This window comes from Vulpes vulpes, chromosome 14 (assembly GCF_048418805.1).
Source record: "Vulpes vulpes isolate BD-2025 chromosome 14, VulVul3, whole genome shotgun sequence".
NCBI classification, from domain to species: domain Eukaryota; kingdom Metazoa; phylum Chordata; class Mammalia; order Carnivora; family Canidae; genus Vulpes; species Vulpes vulpes.
Window position 1 is genome coordinate 25191140 of NC_132793.1, and position 16213 is coordinate 25207352.

At 48.1% G+C, this 16213-nt stretch overlaps 1 protein-coding gene across 1 annotated transcript; it reads right to left on the minus strand.

Annotated features, from left to right (window-relative positions):
* Nucleotides 1-3476: 3476 nt before the first annotated feature.
* On the minus strand, nucleotides 3477-11194 carry LOC112928271 (BPI fold-containing family A member 1). Its single transcript, XM_026009913.2, has 9 exons — nucleotides 10566-11194; nucleotides 8491-8665; nucleotides 8159-8318; nucleotides 6564-6671; nucleotides 6289-6438; nucleotides 5275-5359; nucleotides 4579-4642; nucleotides 4135-4211; nucleotides 3477-3643 (listed from the first exon to the last, which is right to left on the minus strand). The coding sequence occupies exons 2-8, from the start codon at nucleotides 8648-8650 to the stop codon at nucleotides 4171-4173; spliced, it is 768 nt and encodes a 255-aa protein (XP_025865698.2). The 5' UTR covers nucleotides 8651-8665; nucleotides 10566-11194; the 3' UTR covers nucleotides 3477-3643; nucleotides 4135-4170.
* Nucleotides 11195-16213: the final 5019 nt, after the last annotated feature.

Sequence of the window (16213 nt, forward strand, 5' to 3'; positions counted from 1 at the left end):
GACCAGGAGGGTTCTTGGTTAAGTCACTGGTAGTCCACTGTTATGTGCCGAAAGCCCATCTGGTTATGCGGATTGGAGAGTTGAGATGGGTGGAAGGAAACTTCCTTTACTTTGTCTTTCCTTCAGAATGAAATGAAAACCCTGGACACCGTGAATGAGGTGGCTCTCTGAGGGGTCTGAAATATAAGTGGCAGCAGGTGGACCAAGGAAGGGAGTCATACCTGAAAGAATGAATGACTCACAGGTGAGTTTCCTGGGTTTTTCTCCCTCCCATATCTTTTGTTCTGGACTCAAGAGCAATGTGAGGCATGGAACTATACACAGGCGTGAATACAAGAATTTCCAAGAGAAGTCCTCTCTTTCTGATCCCAAGAAGTAGGAAGGGAGTCCCCTACACATAAGACAGTGAAGGAAATCCTCTTTTTAAAAATACCACCTGCAGAAGGTGGGTTGGAATTTGAACCTAACTGGGTTAGCCTGAATCTAACTGGGTCATTTGCATGCTAACCCAAACCAACCCACCCCAAACATTCTCCATAGGATTTAAGTAGGATCCAGTCTCATAACATGATGTTAAAAATGTCTAGTGCAACTGGGTGTTATGCTATATGTTGGCAAATTGAACTCCAATAAAAAAATGTCTAGTGCAACGACACATTGGAGATGGATCCAATCTGAATGAGAGGAAGAAGAATAGCTGAAAGAAATGAACAGAGCCTCAGGGAGCAGTTGGACTCTACCGAGAGGTCTATTTTCATGTCACAAGAGTCTCAGAATGAGAAAAGAGGGGATCCCTGGGTGGCGCAGCGGTTTAGCGCCTGCCTTCAGCCCAGGGCGCGATCCTGGAGACCCGGGATCGAATCCCACATCGGGCTCCCGGTGCATGGAGCCTGCTTCTCCCTCTGCCTATGTCTCTGCCTCTCTCTCTCTCTCTATCTCTCTGTGACTATCATAAATAAATTAAAAAAAATTAAAAAAATATTAAAAAAAAAGAATGAGAAAAGAATGGTGCGAGAAATAAATGTGAAGAAATAATGGTTGACAATTTTTAATGAAGTCTCACTTTCTGGATGGTGGTATGAGAATCCTGGGAGGCCCATCCTCCAGGGAATCAAACATAACTGGTGAAAAGTATAAAAACCTCAGACTTCCCATCTCAGCACCAGCATGTAAAGAGCTTGGAGGTGAATACTCCCATTCTCACAACAAGAAAAGAACTCAACATGAACAGTCAGCCACTCTCTTCGTCCTGTCAGGGAATAGAAGTCAGAGGGCAAACTGCCATCCCCTGGTCTGGAGAGATAGGTGAACACATCAAATTACAACCAAGATCAGCTTACCTGAAGTAGAGGCTGCTGGGTAGGAATACTTAAAGTGTAATTATGACAAATTGCTGAAATCTGAGTGTAGACTGGCTTGAGAGAAACTCCCAGTCTTTAGATCTGTCATTTTGACAAATGTCCTTGGAAAAGAGGCTGTTTATACTGGGTGAACTCTGAGTCAAATAAAGAGAGCCTTGAGAGTAGGATCTTCCAGGGAACTAACGAGGCAGATCAAATAATGAGGGTATTCTGGGGATGAGGTTTTGAGGTTGTTCCAATACTCTCCTGTCCAGAGGCTTCCAGGCTACTGATTTTCACCAAGACTATAGGCTTTGGGTTTTCAAGTCTTCTATGGAGAGTAGGAGATGGGACTAGGGTAAAAGAAAACACCACAAAGCACATTGTTCTTACCAAGATTCAGCAATTTTTATTGAATAAACACACCCCAGATTGCTGCAAGCCTTTGGTTAATTTCAAGAGTTCTGAAAAAGCTGGTTCTAACAATTTTAATTTTGGAGGGGAGCAGTGGGAAACTAGTATTCAGAGACAGGCAGTGAATGTGTGTCCAGAAGGGAAAGCAGTTTGGTCAGAGGGCAGCAGGACCAGGGTTGATGGTACCAGGTGTGTGCCTGTCCTTACTCAGCTTGATTCTTGGAATCTCAGCCAAGGGGGACACTTAGTATTGACCTAATGCCTGCCCAAAAGAGGACTTAAGAGTAACTAATGCCTGGACTCTTCTCAAACCCTGTCAGGTCCTAATTGCTAGTTTCCAGTCTGGAAAGTGGTGCTTCATGTCACTCGACTAGGTAGACAGACATTCATGATGATCATTCAGCTGCTTAGGAAATGTAACTATTCATCCTGAGCCCAGAGGTATTCTAGTTCTGTGGCTGTGGAAAATTCTTCCTTCCATTCCTTTGCCAGAACACACATGCTGGTTTCCTACAATAAACTTTGCAGTTCTAAACTCTAGGCTGTCTTCCCACTATGCCGTGTTGGCTGGTGACAGCAGTAGGTGGGGATGGTGCTAAGTCTAGGCATGTTGACACATGTTTGACAAGGGTTGAGAAACACCAACCTGAATCTGCTCCTTGTCACAAGGTCAGTGGGAGTGGGGTCTCCTAGAGCACAAGGGAGAAGTTTTCTGTGCAGTCTGGAATGTTTCAGCCCTTGATTTGTCTTTTTGTCAAACTTTGGCTTGTGCAAGTCATTCACATATATCTCAAGGCCTCAGTACCCTCATCTGTGTAATGACATGGTTGCACTAGTCCTTTAAGGGCCACAAACAATGATGGCATATTTAGTTTTTATTTGAGGGGAGAACCTTCCCCAGCCTGAGTAGTCCTGTTCTTTATTCTTGTCTCCAATTTTTCATAAATCTTCTTTGCACTCAGTCTTTCCTTCCTTTCATCCCTTCCTCTTCTCAGTTTCTGAAAATCAGGCTTCTTCTTCCAAAAATAGGACTCTCACCCATGGCATCAATAATCTTATCATATGCTTCTCCAATGGCCCTTCTCTATGTCTATGAGCAATGAACAATGTGGACCAGTTTGTCTTGCCTCCTACACTTCCTCTTTGTCATTTTTCATATCCTCTTGCTGAGAAAACAGAAAGGAAGTCAGTATGACTGGATGCCAGCGAGCAAAAGAGGAGTGGTGGATGATTTGTGTATCCATCGGGTTCCTGGATATCTCCCCTGGGTCTCCCAGGCACTCCCTTCAGCATGGCCACAGCTGAAGGCATAATCTTCCTGCCGGAATCACTTCATCTTCCCACATCCCCAGTCACCTTCAGACTCCTCTACCTGAGATATGGACAGCAACCTGCACCTCACCTGCTCCCTCACCTACACTCAGGTCCACTCCTGAACATCTCTCAGATATGATGTTTTGCTTCTTGTGTGGTAGACTTGTGTGTCCTCATCTCTGCCTAGAGTGTTACACCTACCCCCAACCCCTCATACACTCCTCCTGAGGACACTAGAGCAGTTACTCTGAAATCCCCCCTCCTCTGAACATCTCCGTGTCTAGCTTAAGACCATAAAGTTCTACAATGTAAGCTCCACACTCTGTTCTATGGCTCCAACCACCCAGGCCAGGGCTCTTCCCAATCTATTAGCCCTCGAATGAGGGTGAAGCATGACAAGATCCCCAGTGCAGAGAAAGAGCAACTTTATTTGGTGAAGAACATGGGCTGTAACACATGCCTGAGGGGGAAGGAGGGAGAGTGGGGTTTCCTTGGAGAGAAAGCTCCTCTGGTCCACAAGCAGTGGCCGTGTCACTGTCCAGGACATGGGTCAGCCTTCTGTGAGCCCTTGGAAGCTGGGCAGAGAGTGGATTGAGCAAAGGAAATTGTTCTTTTGGGAGAAGCCCCCATCCAAATGGAGACTCGAGGTCACTGACTCTTGTTGGTATGGGCCCATCATCAAACCTGCCCTCCAGGGAAGGGGAGGGGGCTGAGACTCTAAGGCTAGGGTCTGGTCTTGTCTCGGCCACAAGGGAGGCCTAGACCTGGGGTCAGGGGACTCTTTCTATCCACATGTACTTATGTGTGTGTGTGTGTGTGTGTGTGTGTGTGTGTGTGTGTGTGTGTGTGTATGTATGTATCCACAGCCATGCATGTTTCTCTTTGTGGCTGTGTTGTGGTGCTACCTGAGTCTCTCCACCTCCATCAGCATTTCTGTAGACTTCTCTGTGCATCTTTGGGAATGTCTACATGGCTGTTTGTCTCTCTTTGAACGGCACTTGTCCCAAGCCCCCTGCTGCCTCCTACAGCAGTACCCATATCCTGGGGATTGGGGAAAGGCACTCACCTGTTCAACTGTAGCCGGGTCCCTTTCCCAGAAGGCTTAGACCTTGATGACAAATTCCAGCCCATGGATCAGTAACTCTGGAAGATGCAGGCCAGAATGACGATCTCAGTGTGAAAGAGTTGAGGGATATCCTACACTCCCCCTGAAGCCTGGGGCTGGGGAGCAGGAACTTTGGTCATCCAACTAAGCTCAGGCAAAGGTTGACAGGGACAACCCCTCGTTCTACCAAACAGCCCAGCTGTTCTCAGTGTCAGGGCTTATGAGGGAGGCAGGGCCCAGCCCTCAACATTATCTGGATAATTCAAGGCAAAAAAGAAACCTGAAAAAGGGAGAGCTGAGGCTGGAAGGATCTAGCTCTCTCCTGCGGTGTGCAGGGATAGAGCTCCTTGGGGGAGATCGCTACTTCTGAAGAGGGAGAGAGAGGCCTTGGGAAGGGGTACTTACCAGCAATGGAATGTACCAAGGTGACGTCCAACTCACTGAGAACCTCATTGACCAGAGGGCATACCTGACCCAGGGGGCAAAGAGAGGCATTGGGCAAAGCAGTACCTGGAGGGAGGCCCTGGGAACTGCAGCAGCCCCAGGATGGATTCTCTGGGGGAGTTTCTCTGTCATTTTTCTGTGTCTGAGAGTGTTTGGTTCTAAGCCATCTCACAGATGGATGCTTACACATTCACACGGGCAGAAGGAGAAATGGAGGCATGTACGTGAAGTGCCCAATCACACACCGAGCCAGGGTTCACCATGTGATATGACACCTGTGTGCCATAATAGGGCGAACTGCTCCAGGAGGGGTAAATTTCTGATTGTAGGAGGCACCCAAGCATAGGCTGTAAGAATGCCTGTCTATAGCCACAGTGGGAGTGGACTGGAAGATTCTTGGGGCAGGGGACAGTTCCTTTCAGCTGTGCTGTGGACATGCACAGGGCTCAGCCCAGAGCAGGATCCAACCAGTGCAATTTGCAGGATAGAAAGAAGAAACACGAACAGGTGAATCAGTGGACAGGTAGATGATAGATGGTATATACATACCAAACTGAGGGGTTCAGAAAAGCTTACTCCAGGGCCTTCTTTCAGCCGGAGAAGCTCTGAGACCCAAAGATCAGGAGCTGCCACTCCCCGCCCCCCGCCCCCGCTTACCTCGCCCTGTACCAGCTCAGGAAGGACTTTATTCAAGAAGCTGCTGAGACTGTCCACAAGACTTTGAACAGGGAGGGGAGCAAATCTAAAAGAAAAAAAATCCATGGGGCGGTGCAGAGGCCTGGGATGGTATGTGGGGCCACTGTGACCACATCAGTCTCAGTACTAAGTGACCGAAATGGGGCCTTGTCCACTCACACCCTTGCGCAGCAAACACCAGGGCGCCTATCCACAGGGAGTGGCACCCTACACAGCCTTGCACATGATAGGTACGTGTAGTATAAACACCTAGTTCCAGCAGACACTAGGAATTCAGTAGAATTCCTATACATGGATGAACAGTGCTTAGTATATACTTGTCATGAGGGTTCAGTGAGATGATACATGTGAAACACGATATATGTGTTTAGGAAATGTTAACCATGATGGGATGACTCCTACATATTATGCACAATTCATTCTCCCTTTTAGCAGGTAAATGAAAGAAGTAACCCAGGTAGGCTGCATAGCTATTTTACCTCATACTGGGACAAAGCACTTTCATACCTATTATCTTAGTGGATTCACTCAAGAACTCCAATGTAGCTCTCATCTTACAGTTATCAGAGCAAGCTGAGACTCTACATGGGGAAGCACTGTCCAAGTTCATAAAGAGACTCTACATGGGGAAAGCACTGTCCAAGTTCATACAAGAATCTTTCCACCTTTGCATGCCCCTCTGGTCAATGAGCTTGAACTCAGATTTTTTTATTGCCTAATGAGCATAAAATTGGCCAGCCCAGCTAAGAAGAGATAGCGGCTATTTACCCACCCATTTACCTATCCATCCATCCATCCATCCATCCATCCATCCATCCACCCATCCATCCATCTGTCTTCCCTCCCTCCTATTCATTTTCCCACCCTCCCATCCTCCCACTCATCCCCACTCCCATTGTTCCATCTTCCCAGCCATCTAGCCATCATCCCATCAATATTGTTCCTGGGCAGGAGAAGCCACCCCTCTGGCCTCACCCATTAAGCAGGGAGATTTGCAGGCTCCCAGGGGAGTGAGTGCAGTCACCAAGAATCAGATGAATCTTCCCCTGATCATTTTTCACAGCTAAAATTTCTGCAGTGATGTTTAACTTCACAGCCAGCTTTGCCAGACTGCTGGTCAGGGGCCTGCAGAGGAAAAAGTTTGCTGCATTTGCATCTGTCAGACTCCAACACCTCCCTTATGGCTACCCATGGTCATCAGGGTCTCCTTTGGTGAGCCACCCTCCCATCTTCCCTTGGGACTCACTCACGTATTCACATTGAGGACTATGCCTAGAGGGATGGTGACATAGAGACGATGACCATCAGGGCTCTGCACAAGTCCAAGTTCCAGCAGCTGGGGGTTAGTGATCTTCAATCTGTCCAATAAGCAACATTGGAAGGAGGAATATTAGTTCCTTTGGCCCCAAACCTGGAAACCACCTTTAACCCAACTGTACTCATTCCAGAAGAGGAGCTACCCATGAGGTGAGATGGGGGAGACAAGAGTGGCATCTTGCAGCAAAAACCACATGGTTCTGAGTCATACCATTGATATTGTTCCTGGGCAGAAGAAGCCACCCCTCTGGCCTCACCCATTAAGCAGGGAGATTTGCAGGGAGATTAGTGTTTCCCAACGTCTGCACTAGGTCAGATCCTGACACACCATGGCCCTCTCCTCATCTCAAGTCTCTGAGGTATTCAGGGTGGAGGCTGTGTCTGGATTATGTTTGTATTCTGCACGCCAACTCAGAGTCTTACAAATAAGGAGGCTACTCCATATTGGTTCACTTTGTGGAGGATGAGTAGGTAGGAAGATCCATGGGAGAGTAACTGGTTAGGTGGAAGAGAGGATGGACAAATGGATGGATGGATAAGTGGATGAATGGATGAGGATGGGCAAGTGGAGTAACCATCAGCTTCAGTGGCAAGTCAGTCAACAATGGTTACCATAGAAATCAAGGAGCAGGAAGTAGGAGAGAATGGAGATAGAGGATGGAAGCAAGGCTCTTCCATGAGCCGACCTCACAACAACTGTGGCAGGTGATTACATTGTTTCCAGTCCTCCTGACAGTTTTTCTCTGTGGGTACCATGATCTCCATTTTACAGATGGAGAAACCAAGCCCAGAGAGACCAAGCATCCTATTCTCTGGCACCCAGCAGGTATTTGGTGCATTTGGAAATCAAACTCAAGGCTGTCTGTCTGTCTTCAAGTCAGGGGCAAGCATATGGGTGGGTGGGAATTTTAGAGATGGCTTTGATCCAGTCCTATCAAGGACCCAGCTTTGGAAGCTCCCTGGCATCAAGCTTCCCATTATTGCTATACTTGCTTAGAGAGCTCTCAGGTGTCTCATGGGAAACCCCACATCAGACTGTTCAGTGGCCATTACATTGAGGATGTCATCAAGGAGAGTAGCTTATATTTTCTTGCTTACATCAAAGGCCACCTGTGTTCTCCATAGGTGAGGAGAACAGAATTACCACAGTGCAGTGGAAAGGCCTCGTCTTTGAACTTAAGTAAATTAGACCTAGATCCCTGGCTCTGTATCACTCTAGTTGTGTGAGCACAGGCACATTTCTGTGCTTCAGTTTTACCATCTCTAAATTGGAGATTAATTACACTTTAAAGCATTGTCATAAGGACTATGGATGATGCTGAGGACACAAGATATGCTTCAGGACTGGGGGCAATCACTGATTCAAGAGGACCGGTGTTCTTGCCAGGCTGTGGGAAGGATCTCACACGAGTCCTGGCCTCATGTTCAGACCACCCCTCTTTTTCCTCTGGGGCTACTGCCTGGGGGTCCCAGATCTCCAACAGAGATTTTCTGGTGTGTGTGAGGACCAAGGCCTGTGACTACTCACTCAATGATACTGTCCAGGAGGGGGACCACTGAAGTCACTTTCCCAAGCAGGCCCCCAAGCAGGCCACCAGAAGTGCCTCCTCCAGTCTTCAGGATGTTCAAAAGTGGAAGGTTTTCGAGAATGTCCAATAGACCCCCAGAGAGCAGGCCACTGCTGAGGCCTAAAAATGGGTACAGGGGTGGATCCTTGGGGGTCAAATCTGATAATTCCAGATCCTCAGCCCCTCACCCCCAATCATCCCTGCCTCCCTCCCTGCGTCGAACCATTGGACACACACACACACGCACACACACGCACACACGCCCCTGAAAGACGTTGTCACAAACTCTCACCATTTGTTAAGTCTCCAGCAAGATCTGTGGGACTTGGATCCTGGCCTGGAGTCGCCTCCAAAAACAGAGTATGTTCCAGGGGCAAAGACAGGGCTTCCAGCAGGGTTGTGGTCTGGGCCAGCAGCCCACAGAAGACAATGAGGCCCCCAATTTGAAACATCTTCACTCTTGGTATCTGTGGACAGAATGACGGGTCCAGCTAGCCCATATATCAGAGAGGAATTCGTCTACCATCTGCCCCCGACCTCCAGAACACCAGAGAGTGAATAGTAATAGCTAATACTACCTAGCATTTCCTCTGGGCCAGCCATTCGTCTGCGTACTTCATGCTCAGTAATTGATTTTACCTTAACTACCCCCGAAGATGTGGGGATTTATCACCTGCATTGCACAGGTGAGGAAAGGACAGTCTAGTGAGTTTAGGTGACTTCCCCCAAGATTGTAAACACAAAATAGGGACAGGATTTGAAGCCAGATTTGTCTGACCCAGAGGCCTCTGTTTAAATTCAGTGACCATCAGATTTACTCTCCATTTGGGCTTGCTTGCAATGGCCTGAATCATTGCCCCTGGTTTTCCCTCTTTAGACAAAGCAAATGAAAAAGCTGAGGGACTGAGCTTCTTTGCCATTATCTCCATTAAAATCTTTTGGCCCGGACCCAGATTGCGATGATTTGTGGAAGCCCTATTAAATCACAGAATATCAGAGGTCACATGTTCATAGCCACCATCTCATCCAGACCAATGCTGGAGAGATCCTGGAGCCATTCGAAGTCCTCATTGCATAACAAGAATCAAGGGGCCATGGGATGCCTAGGTGGCTCAGCAGTTGAGCATCTGTCTTTGGCTCAGGGCCTGATCCTGGGGTCCCGGGATTGAGCCCCACATCGGGCTTCCTGCATAAAGCCTGCTTCTCCCTCTGCCTGTGTCTCTACCTTTCTCTCTCTCTGTGTCTCTCATGAATAAATAAATAAATAAAATCTTAAAAAAAAAAAAAAAGAATCAGGGGGCCAGAAAGGGGTAGTGACTTCCCCAAGGTCACACAACAATTTGATGGCTACTTGGTGGTTGGAGATAGGTCTCTGATCTCGTCAAATGTACACCCTGATCTTTTTTTTTTTTTTTTTAAGATTTTGTTTATTTATTTGAGAGAGAGCAGAGAGAAAGAGGGAGAGAGAGAGAGAGCACAAGCAGGGGTGAGGGGCAGAGGGAGAGGGATAAGCAGGCTCCCTGCTGAGTCCAGAGCCTAATATGAGACTCAATCCAGGACCTTGGGATCATGACCTGAGCCACTTAACTGAATGAGCCACCCAGGAGTCCCCACACTGTCTGTTCTATACCTTTCTCTTTTCTCTCAAGCTAACCTGAACAAAATTTAGGTGCAACCCCTGACATCTGGCTGCCTTTTGCACTGTTTCCTCCCACATATCACCAATCCTCTCATAGGCCTATTTGGCAGCCAGCAAAGGTGTTGAAAGCTTCTTTGGGCAAAATTCCATCAACTGGCTGATTCAGACAAAGCAGCACTATCGTTGCTGTGACTGGCTGGAATCGAAATGGCTTTCTGGTCCAAAGAGCCAGTTGTGGCCTCCCTGGGGAGGTCAACTTAGATTGCATTCTCTGAATCTCTTTTGGAAAACAGACCTTTTATGAATGCAATGGAAGCTGAGGACACTCTTCCCAGAAAAATGCATCAAAATGTAGGGTGAATTTTAGGTGGTTTGTAGATGATGGTCTGAGTCCACAATGGAAACCTCAAGGTAAAATTCCTGCCATAGAGATTTTGATTTAGAGTAAGAAGAACATGCTTGTGAGCGAACCTTCACACGCAACCACATGCTCCCCATCACCATCAAATCCTCTTTTCTACATTTCCACATTCAAACCTTACATCAATATCCCTGGTCTCTCAGGGGAGCAGAGTAAATGGCCATTCCTATTCCTCTGAAAATCCCTCTGAAAAAGACCCCAAGTGAGCGATCCTAAATGCAGCCAGCCAGTGCCCACCCCACAGCAAGGAGCCTGGCAGCCCTGCCACCCAGGATGGCGGAGCAGGTGTGGGATGAGCGGGTCTCACCTGGGCTTCTCAGAGGTCCTGGTGGCTCTCCTGCTCTCCTCTTCCCTCTCCTGCTTGCTTCTGCCACGGAGGTAGCGTCTTTTATAGCGTGCAAATCAGGAAATGTGCAATCAGATGATGCGATCGGATGCTGGGTTTCTAGATAATTCAGAATTCTGTGATTTGGTGGTGTCTTTCAGGGCTCTCCAAAGTAAATAATTGCCAATCACATTAGTAGGTGGGACAGTTAAGCTACTTGATGGACAAGTTAAACAGAGAAAAACTTGAGATGGGGATATTACTCAAGACTTCATGGGTTCATGAGCAGAGCTGAGGCCGGGGGCCCACGCTCCGAGTCAGCCTGGCATCACTTTTGGAACATGGGGAGAGGCAGCCAGTGAGAGCCCAGGGAATGGGCCTCAGTCTCATAGTGAGGCTGTTTTCCATTCCTGGTCCAGTTCTTTTTTTCCATTTGAAGGATTCTTGCTCCCAGTGTCCAAAGCTTCAAACTGATTTTCCTACATCTGGGGTCTCCTCTTTTCCGAGTCTCTCTATAGCATGACAGTCATGTGCTGGGGGCTGTCCATCCTCATCAGAACTCTAGGAGGGAGGGCAGGCAGCGCTCCTCCTTTGTGAGAGCAGAAAACTGAGGCACCGTGGAGGCAAGGGCCCGAGACCCAGCGAGAATGGGGCAGAGTCAGAACTGCTCGCACTGGATGATCACAATGAAACACTGTCAACAGCTAACACTCGCTGAGCCCTTGCTGAATGCCAGCCTGGCTCTGTTTTTCACAGACAGCATCCCCGCGAATCCTCCCAAGGTGTGGGCTCTTTTACAAGGGGAAAACTGAGACTTGCAGCGTGAGTGGACACGTCCAGATGTGCACAGCGGGCCTGGGGCCAAGGCCTTCATGCCTCAGTCCATTCTCTGAATCGCTGTGCTGAGATGCGAAGATGCCCACCGTTCATTCACTGCCTGTTTTGCTTTCAGACATGGCATGATCCTATGACATTTCACTTTGATATCCTGGAAAAATCTTTCCAGGTTGCCAGGCCAGAAGGATGCTGTAGCATCCCAGTCTCTACGCTTACTTTATCTTCTTCCCTTCTCCAAATGAAGTAATAAGGCATTTGTCCCCACTCCTTGGGCCTTTGAATCTGTTTTGCAGATGAAACCATTGGGACATTGAGAGATCAAGGTCTTAGACTAGTGAGAGCAGCTCTTGCCCTGCAATACCTAACATAAGTAAAAGCAGAAAGGGGAGGAGGAAATGCATATTATTTATGGGGCACCTATTATGTGCTGGGTGCTTTCCCTGTTTGAACCTTGTCTTCATCAGTGGTGGTTGGGATGGTTGCCCCTCAAATATCAGATAGGGAGACTGAGGTTCAGAGAGGGAAACTACTTCCCAGGGTGCACAGCAAGTGAGTGGTGGAGTCAGAACTCACCCCCGTGTCTCACATCCCTGTGATCAATGAGCCGTGCTGCCTTCCCTCATGCCAGGCTTTCACTAGAACTGCTCTCCTTCCTGGCAGAGTCTGGCTGATGCCTCCAAGGGGCTAGTGCCATGGCTCTGAACTCACTTATCCATTGAAATACTCTCTAGACTCTTCCCATGGCTTGTGTGTTGTCAGTCATCCTCAAAGGGGTCTCACTGTTTTGTTATCTTGGTACAACTCCTATGAGTAGTGTCAGATTGCTACTATCTTTGTGGGGAAACTGAGGTAGATAAGTCAAGGGACCGATTTAAGTTTATGAAGCTAATTTCTGGACAGCTAACAACCTCTGGTTTGAAGCCAGGAGGCTGCATATATATTATGGCAGAGAGGGGATGGGTCTGGATGCAGACTGCCCTGACTCTAATCCTATGACCTCGGGCACGTGACTCTAATCCACTCAACTTCAGTTTCCTTGTCTATAAATGGGAGGATGATATCTACCTCACTGGGCGGTGGGGGATGAAGTCTGGGGAGCTGGTGTGAATCTCAGTTCATAAATTCAAGTGCCCATGTCTTTCTTTCTCCTGTATCTGTAGCTTAGTTACCATTTCATTTTTTTTTTTTTAGTTACCATTTCAAATGTCACTTTCCTGGGTAACAGAAACTTCCCCATTTTCCTCTGGGGTTTTCTTTCTTTCTTCTTCTTTTTAAAAAGATTTTCATTTTTTATTTATTTGAGAGAGAGAGAGTGAGAGCCTAGCAGAACAGGGGGAGAGAGGGAGAGGGAGAAGCAGGCTCCCTGCTGTGCAAGGAGTCTGGATGGGATGTCACTACCTTTTTTGGCAAAGACCCAGGCTTTGAAACACAAGGCTTCTCTTCACTCCTGCCAGAGATGCCCTTCCTTGGAGCCACAGGAGCTGCCCCGTCCTGCTGCCCTGAGGAGGGCAAGAGGCAGGGGGCATCCAGAGATGTGAAAGGTCACGCTGCTAACATTTTGAGACAGTTTTCCACCTTGGTGACGTCGGTGCCTTCCCAAAGTGTTTCTCAGAAGCCATAAGTGGTGCCCTTTGCTTCCTCAGTCAGGGTGCTGGTTCTGTTGCCCTGGAGCAAGATTAGGTGGAGGTGGGTGGGTGGGGGACTGCACTGGAGGGGGATTTTCAGGTGGTCTTGGAAATCCCAGGGGTTTTATTGAGGGGCTGAGGCAGAAGGGTTAGCAGGGAGCTGGGTGCTCCAACTTCAAAGAGAAAATAGATTTTTTTTCCTGATCTTTTGCTGTTAGTTTCAGAGGTAGAATTTAATGATTCATCAGCTGCATACAACACCCAGAGCTCATTCCATCACATGCCCTCCTTAATGCCCATCAGCCAGTTACCCCATCCCTGTACCCTCTCCCCTCCAGCAACCCTCAGTTTGTTTCCTAGAGTTCTGCATCTCTCATGGTTTGCCTCCCACTCTGTTTTCACCTGATTTTATTTTACCTTCCCTTTCCTGATGTTCATCTCTTTTGTTTCTTAAATTCCACATAGGAGTGAAACCATATGGTATTTGTCTTTCTCTGATTGAACTTATTTTGCTTAGCATAGTATGCGCTAATTCCATCCACATCATTGCAAATGGCAAGAGAGAGAATATATTTTCTTTTTTTTTTTTTAAGATTTTATTTATTTATTCATGAGAGACCCACAGAGAGAGAGGCAGAGACACAGGCAGAGGGAGAAGCAGGCTCCATGCAGGGAGCCCAATGTGGGACTCGATCCCGGGATCCCAGGACCATGCCCTGGGCCAAAGGCAGATGCTTAATCACTTAGCCACCCAGGCACCTGAGAATATATTTTTTTCGGCAATTTGCTCAAGTTCCACTTACCACTTACCTTGGAGATGAATTTCCCACCTACATTTGCAGCTAATGATAATAGTTTCTTGTGAGACCTGGAGCTCTATCCCATCCCTCTACTGTCCAGAACAACCCTGTGAGGGTACATGAGGCTCAGGGAGGATGGTGGCCTGCCCAGGGTCAGCCCAGGAAGGAAAGTAGACCGTCATCCCGAGCTGCCGCTTCAGTGCTCTTCACTTTGAGAACGACTTTGTGTTACTGAATCTTCAGAAAGTTCCCGCTCCTGTTCTCTGGAGTCTTCTCACCCCTGAGAAGTCAGGCTGCCCTGGATCCCAAGCCCGGCTGGGCTGAGGCCTCTGGGCAAGATGCTTTTCCCTCTTGCAGCCTTGATTCTGTAGCCTACACCCTACAACTTGGGGCTGATGCTGCCCACCCCCGGCTGTGGGTTAAGTGGGGTTATTGCCCAGTGCCTGGCACAGAGTCAGAACTCCGTAGGAGAGGGGCATGGGAGTTACAAGGCACAGACAGGTGCCTTGCCTGGAGCAAGCTTTTGGGCCCTTAGGGCTGAATTTCTGCTTAACATCCCCCCACCCTGCTCCCACTCCAGCCCCTGTATCATAATAGAAGCCTATTGTACAACAAGGTCTGCAGGGAGAAAACATGATGAGTCCATGGCTCTATGAACCTCAAAACAAAAGGAAAATAGAATCTGAGAAACCCAAGGAGGCCCCTTGAGGAAGGAGAGGCCCCTGAGCCACCCCCGGGTCAGGAGGAAGACAGACTAAAGCTGCCTTCAGGCAAGCTCACTGGAGGATGGGGCTCAGCCCTCCACTGTTTGCTCTTTGAATCATGAGCTGGACACACCCCCCACACCCCGCCCCCAAACTCAAGGCTGTCAAGGGGAATCCTCTGTGCGAACATGGGCGTTTAGGGTTGCAAATCCCCAACGAAGCATTTCGGATTAGGTGGTCAGAGCTGACAGAGGGAGACAGGAGGCTCTCCCGCCCTATTCTCATATCTGAGCTGTTGACACTTCCTTGTTTGCACTTGTCAATCCAGCCCAGGGCCTCTATCATCATTTTCCCCTGTGTGTGTGTGTGTGTGTGTGTGTGTGTGTGTGTGTGTGTGTAGGGTGTTAGGAGGAAGAGAGGGAGGACTGGAGGGAGGATTCACAGTGGCTAAGCCTGGGCTCTAGAGTTTGGCTGCCTAGGCACATTCCGCTTGATCGTCTCCTCGCTGTGTGATCTTGAGCAAGAGGCTTTCTCTCTCTGAGCCTTGGGGTCCTCCTGCATGAACTCGCTGTGAGGATTTGATGAGATTGCTGAATAGAAGCTCTGAGCACCAAACTTGGCACGTGCCAAGTGCTTAATATGTGTGTGCTACTGTGATTAATGGGTGTGTTATTTCCCCTTGATTTCTCAGTATGCTTTGCCTCCCTTTGGGAGGAGGGCAGGAATCAATACTTAAGAACTGAATAGTCATTAATCAAATAATTAACAATGATTTAAATGGCTTTCCATAAGCATTTCCCATGGACCTAGTGCATGCTAGACATACTGCAGATGTTTTTTCACATAGTCCTACAAACGTCCTACATAGTAAATATTTTTATTTCAAAATGTTTGTTATAGTCTAACAGATGTAAGAAAAATGCACGCAAGTGAATAGCTCCATGAATTTTCACAAACGAAACACTCTCCCCACAACTAGTGTCCAGATCAAGAAACAGGCCAGGGGGCAGCTGGGTGGCTCAGTGGTTGAGGATCTGCCTTCAGCTCAAGGTGTGATCCCGGGGTCCTGGGATCGAGTCCTGCATCAGGTTCCTCACAGGGATCCTGATTCTCCCTCTGCCTATGTCTCTGCCTCTCTCTGAATAAGTAAATAAAATCTTAAAAAAAACCCAAAACAGGCCAGTACTGGCTCTTCAGAAGCCCACCTCAAGCCCCTCCTGGTCACCTACCCTCTCCTCAAGGGTAACCATGGTCTTGCTCTCTGACAGCACGGATTCCTTTTACTGTTTTCGAGCTTCATATAAATGGGAGATGCAACATGTGCCCTTTTGTGCCTGGCTTTATTACGGGCCTGAGATCCATCCATGTGGTCATGTGTAGTCGTAGGTCATTTACATGACCATAGAGCATTCCAATGGGTGACTCTCCCTTGGTATTTACCCACTCTTTTAATGGGCATTCAAGGTTCTTACTCAGGGAATATTAGGACCACTGCTGCTACAAGCAGTCTTGTCCACATCTCGTAGTGTCTGTGTGTGTGTCTACGATGCACCTACCTAGGAGTGGCACGGCTGGGGCACAGGGCAGGCCTCTGTCACACTTTTGTAGCTGCTGCCACCTGGACTTATAAAGCAGTGGTGCAACTTACCACCCACCAGCAGCAT